At 37.0% G+C, this 5910-nt stretch overlaps 1 pseudogene and 1 gene segment (V, D, J or C); both read left to right on the top strand.

Moving 5' to 3' along the window:
- The first annotated feature begins 1141 nt into the window (after positions 1-1141).
- Positions 1142-1592, top strand: LOC102811717. The segment is given in 2 exon segments: positions 1142-1187; positions 1273-1592. Coding segments are annotated over 2 exon segments (366 nt in total).
- A 705-nt stretch (positions 1593-2297) lies between these two features.
- Positions 2298-3596, top strand: LOC102832070 (annotated as a pseudogene).
- The last annotated feature ends 2314 nt before the right edge of the window (positions 3597-5910 follow it).

Here is a 5910-nt window from a genome sequence, read left to right on the forward strand (position 1 = left end):
AGAGTTCTCTGGTCTGCAGAGGGCACTAAGAAACTATTGAAAATATGGAGCAGATGTAGGGAGTTTGGTAGCAGTTTCTTGAAGGCTAGTGAGTATCCTCTTAAGGATAAGCAGGAAATATTCTTTTTTTGCACTAAGTTTTATAACTAAAACTGTTCTTAGGGTGCTTTCCCCGATTTATACAACCCTCATTAAGGTTTAAATTTCCATGCCAAATTTAGATGACAAAAAGGGGAGTGATTGAACAAAAGTTACATTTTATTACCCAAAGTATGTGTGAAGCATCAACTGTAATGACACGTTCTGGGGAACTTGTACTTAAATGAAATTTTCACATTTACCCATAAAGAATACCAGTGTACCATCAAGTATTTTCTTTATTTGTGAGTTTGAAATATATTCTTGAGAAAATCTATTGCTTTTCTCCATATTTAAGGGTCCATTGTTTCCACACACAACTATTCTGAAACCTCTTTTAATAAAATGTAGGATTATAATAAATGATTTAGTCTTTTTTCGCAGGCCATTTGTAAATCTCGATGAGATGAACTGACTCAGTGGTTCAAGCATAAGAATGTGAGGATTGCACAGGACCCAATAGTGTTTTGACCTCTGGTACCTAGGGTAACTGTGAGTTGGAGCTGTCTTGATGACAGGTAGGACAACAAAAGCATAATTTCACTCTAACAACTCAATTGAAATGTAATAGTGTCATATCCAAAGATAAACCTTGATTTCCTACCTCTAAGTCTTATTTATCCCTGGCTTTAGACAGAATAAGAAATGACAAAAAGAAAAACATGGTTATTCTACTTCACTGTATTCCTCAGTGTGAGTAGTGTCACACACCCAGTTTCAGGATGAGGTAGAGGGTCTAGGTTCCCAATTTGGACTTGAATAATCAAAACCCCATATTTGCATCTTTAGCATTTCTTGCTTGTTTGGCTGTGTGTCTTGGAAATCACCAAAAAAATATGTTCCTTAAATTTGTTCCAGACCTAAATCTTAAATAACCTGCCTCATAAATATGTAAATAATATGAAGTTTACTACATCAGATAAGGATATATCTGCGTTCCTAGAGCCCAACCAACAACTATACCACTCTCCATTAGATGTTCTGGGATAATAGCTGTCTAACCATGGACTGGACTTTGAGAGTCCTCTTGTTGGTTGTAGCAACTACAGGTAAAATAATTCCCAATTCCAGGGAATGGGAAGGGGTTTTGGGTATTCATGTTGAATTTCATCCACCCCAATTTACTCTCAGTAGGTGGCCAATCCCAGGTCCAGCTGGTGCAATCTGGAGCTGAACTGAAGAAGCCTGGGTCATCAGTGAAGATCTCCTGCAAGACATCTGGATACACCTTCACTAGCTACATTATGCATTGGGTGCGTCAGATCCCTGGACATGGGTTTGAGTGGATCGGGTATATTTATCCAGGCAATGGTGGAACAAACTACGCACAGAAGCTCAAGGGCAGAGTCACCATCACCAGTGAAAAGTCCACAAGCACAGCCTACATGGATCTAAGCAGTCTGAGCTCTGAGGACACGGCCATGTATTATTGTGCGAGAGACACAGTGTGCTAACCACATCCTGAGTGTGTCAGAAACCCTGAATGAGAAGGCAACTGCACTGACTTTACAAATGACAGGCACAATTAGGGTGCAGGCATGTTTATTTTGTTGTTGTTGTGGCTGTTAGGTTCCATTGAGTAATTTCTAACTCATAGCAGCATTGTATACAACAAAACAAAACATAGTCTGGTCCAGAACCATCCTCACAATTTCTACATTTGAGACTATTGTTGCTGCCTTTGTGTCAATCCATCTTGGTAGTAGTCTGACCCTCCACTTTATCAAGCATGCTGTCTTTCTTCATGGGATTTCCCCTCCTGATAACATGTCTGAAGTATGAAAGACATAGACTTGCCATCTGATTCTTATGAGCATTCTAGCTGTATTACTTTCAAGACAGATTTGATTGTTCTTCTGGAAGACCATACTTTTTGACAACATTATAATTCAAATGAATCAAATAATATTTGGGCTTCTTTAATTAGGGTCATCTTTAACATTGTTGTTAAGTGCCGTGAAGTTGATTCCAACTCATAGCGACACTGAACAGTGTTTACATACTTATGAGGCTATTAAAAATACCATGGCAAATCTGCTTTCTGTGGAATGCCTAAGTGAAGCAATGATGCTGGGTGCGCAAGACATATAATCTGGTAGGAGGCTTTGGAAATTTTGTGGGCTGAGCTGTGCTGGGGCTGGTAGCCGAGGGGGAGAGGAATGTTAGTCAGTGAGAGATCCACTTATGCTGAGGAGATGAGCATCAAAAGCAGTACTATGGCTCAATGAAATAATCTTGAAAGCTATGTGGAATTTGTAAATCTCCTCAATCAAGTATACCACAATCATTGAAGAGACGGTTTGAATTCATAGCTATGGTTGTAGTTGAATCTGGATGGGAAAAGTCAAGTGTAGTCAAATCACTATTTCTCACCTTTTTGTATTCCCCAGAGTATCCAGGTTCCCCCATGGAATAAAAAAAGATTGTATCGGTGCAACAATACAAAGATTTAATCAAAGAAGGTAGAGTTCAGTTACTACTCATGATAGTCAATACCCCAGGATTTGGCAATGAAGTAGATAATAGTAATTGCTGGCAATCTATTATTGATTACATTGATAAGTTTGAGGACTACCTAAATGCAGAATCTCGAATGAACAGATTTCAGATGCCTGACAAGAGAGTGCAGTGTTGTTTATACTTCAGTGTTCCCTCATGATTTGGGCTTAAACCACTGCATATTGAATTTATGAAGCATTTACATGAAAAAGTGAGTATCATCCCCTTTATTGCCAAAGCAGACACAATCACACCAGAAGAGTGCCAACAGTTTAAAAAACAGATAATGATAATGAAAGAAATTCAAGAACATAAAATTAAAATACATGAGTTTCTAGAAACAGATGCTGAAGAAGAAAATAAGTTTGTTAATAAGATAAAGGACCATTTTCCTCTTTCTGTAGTAGTAAGTAGTGATATTGTCATTGAAGTCATTGACAAAAGAGTCAGAGGAAGACATTGCCCATGGGGTGTTGCTAAATTTGAAAACAGTGGATATTGTGATCTTAAATTCTAAAAAAAAATATGTTGATAAAGACACATATGCAGAACTTCAAAGATATCACTAATAATGTACACTGTGAGAACTATAGAGGCAGGGAACTGACAGCTTTGACTTATATTGGAGTTGATAACAACAAGAATAAAAACGGCTTACAAAGAGCCCTCTGGCACAAATGGAAGAGGAAAGGAGGCAGCATGTCACCAAGATGAAGATCGAGATGAAGCAGGTGTTTGAGAAGAAGGTCAAAGAAAAGGTTCAGAAACAGAAGGATTCTGAAACTGAGTTCCAATGGCATCATGAGCAAATGAAAAAGAATTTGGAATCACAGCACAAAGAATTAGAGGAAAAACGCCAGTTTGAGGATGGAAACTTGAAAGTTCAGCAGCATATATTAGAACAACAGAATTCTTCAAGAACCTTGGGAAAGAACCAGAAGAAGGGGAAGATCTTTTAAACTCTCTGTTTACCACCAGTTATGTATCAGTTGACAATATGCTAGCTTAGACATCAGTGTTTATTGGATCTGTTTGACCAATTTGCACTAGTTTTATCCATAATGACAGATTTAACAGTATGACAAAAATTATTTTTTGTTGTTCTTGATAGAGTTTAGGATGGCTTGAATTGTATAGGGGCATTGTGTACTTAGAAAGTAGTAACTCTAACTCCCTTTCCTACATTTTATTAATTTATGTTACATTGTTATTGTTAAGTACTGTGGAGTCATGTCTAACTCATAGAGACCCTGCACAGGGTTTCTGAGGCTGCAAATCTTTACGGGAATAGAAAGCCTCAACTTTCTCCTGAGGAATAGCTGATAGTTTTGAACTGCCGACCTTGAGGTTAGCAGCTGGATTCATAATCACTACACTAATATTACATTTGTTGTTGTTGTTATGTGCCGTGGGTCATTTCTGACTCATAATGACCCTGCATAGGGTTTCCAAGGCTGTAAATCTTTAAGGGAGCAGATAGCCTCATCTTTTTCCCATGGAACAGCTGGTGGTTTCAAACTTCTGACCTTGAGATTGGCAGCCCAACTCGTAACCAATATGCTAATATTACAAAGATGTTTCAATTTAATGCAAGAGAACATTTTACTATTGTAAAATCATGATCTAGTGGTTTCATTGATTGCATCATATTCAAAATAATAGGTCTCTGGAAGGTTTAATTGAGAATCAATTGCCATATATGATGCAAACTATGCTTCCCTACCATGTTTCATCTGTCAGTTTGTCATACTGTGGTGACTTGTGAGTTGCTGTGATTCTGGAAGCTATGCCACAGGTTTTTAAAATATCAACAGGGTCACCCACAGTGAACAGCATTCAGATGAGCTTCCGGACAAAGATAAATTAAAAAGAATGAGAGACAAACTACTTCTGAATACTTAGTCACTGAAAACCTTAAGAATATCAGAGAAACACTGTCAGATACAGTGCCAGAAAATGAGCCCTGCAGGTTGGAAAGCATTCAAAATGTGAATGGGAGAGGACTGCCTCCCCAAAGTAGAGTTGACCATGATGATGTGAATAGAGTAAAACCTGTGGGATTAAAGCCTAATGGACCTTCTTTTGCTGACAAGGAACATCTCAAAATGAAGAGAAACAGCTGTAAACATCCATTAATAATAGGAACAAGGAATGAATGAAGTATGAATCTAAAAAAATGGGAATTGTCAAAAATGAAACAGAACACATAAACATCAAAACCCTAAGCATTAGTGAGCTGAAATGGACTGGTAATGGCCATTTTCAGTCTGACAAATACTTGATTTACTATACCAAGAATGACAGATTGAAGAGGAATGGTGTTGCAATCATCATCAAAAAGAACATATCCAGATCAGTCATGAGGTACACGCTGTCTGTGATAGGATAATATCTATACAATATCTATGCACCTATAAGCAGTTACTATCAATATTATTCAAATTTGCATACCAACCACCAAAGCCAGTGAGAATGAAATAGAAGAATTCTATCAACGTCTTCAATATGAAATTGATCAAACATGAAATCAAGATGTATTGATCATCACTAGTGATTGGAATACAGAGGTTGGAAACAAAACGGAAGGATTAGTAGTTGGAAAATATGACCTTGATGATAGAAATGGTGCTGAAGATAGCATGAAAGAATTCTGCAAAACCAATGGTTTGTTCATTTCAAATATCTTCTTTAGACAGCATAAGAGACAATTATATACATGGACCTCACCAGATAGAATACACAGAAATCAAATTGACTACATCTGTGGAAAGAGACAGTGGAAACGTTCCATATCATCAGTGAAAATAAGACCAGGGGCAAATTGTGAACAGACCATCAATTGCTCATATGCAAATTCAGATTCAATCTGAAGAAATGAAAACAAGTCCATGAGAGCCAAACTATGAAATTGAATATATCCCTCCTGAATTTAGATATCATCTGAAATACATATTTGATCCATTAGGACCTTAAGATCTAAGACCAAAATAGCTGTAGAATGACATCAAGAACATCATAAAGGAAGAAAACATAAAGGTAATTGAGAAGACAAGAAAAAAAAAAAAGTAAAATACCAAAATGGATGTCAGAAGAGACTCTGAAATTTGCTCTCTATCATAGAGTTGTGAAAGCAAATGGAAGAAGTAAAAAGGTACTAAAACTGAACAGAAAATTTAAAAGGTCAGCTTGAGAAGACAAAGTCAAATATTATAATGAAATCTACAAAGAAATGGAAATAGAAAATCAAAAGGAAGGAACATGTTCAGCATTTCT

This window comes from Chrysochloris asiatica, unplaced genomic scaffold (genome assembly GCF_000296735.1).
Source record: "Chrysochloris asiatica unplaced genomic scaffold, ChrAsi1.0 scaffold00260, whole genome shotgun sequence".
NCBI lineage: Eukaryota > Metazoa > Chordata > Mammalia > Afrosoricida > Chrysochloridae > Chrysochloris > Chrysochloris asiatica.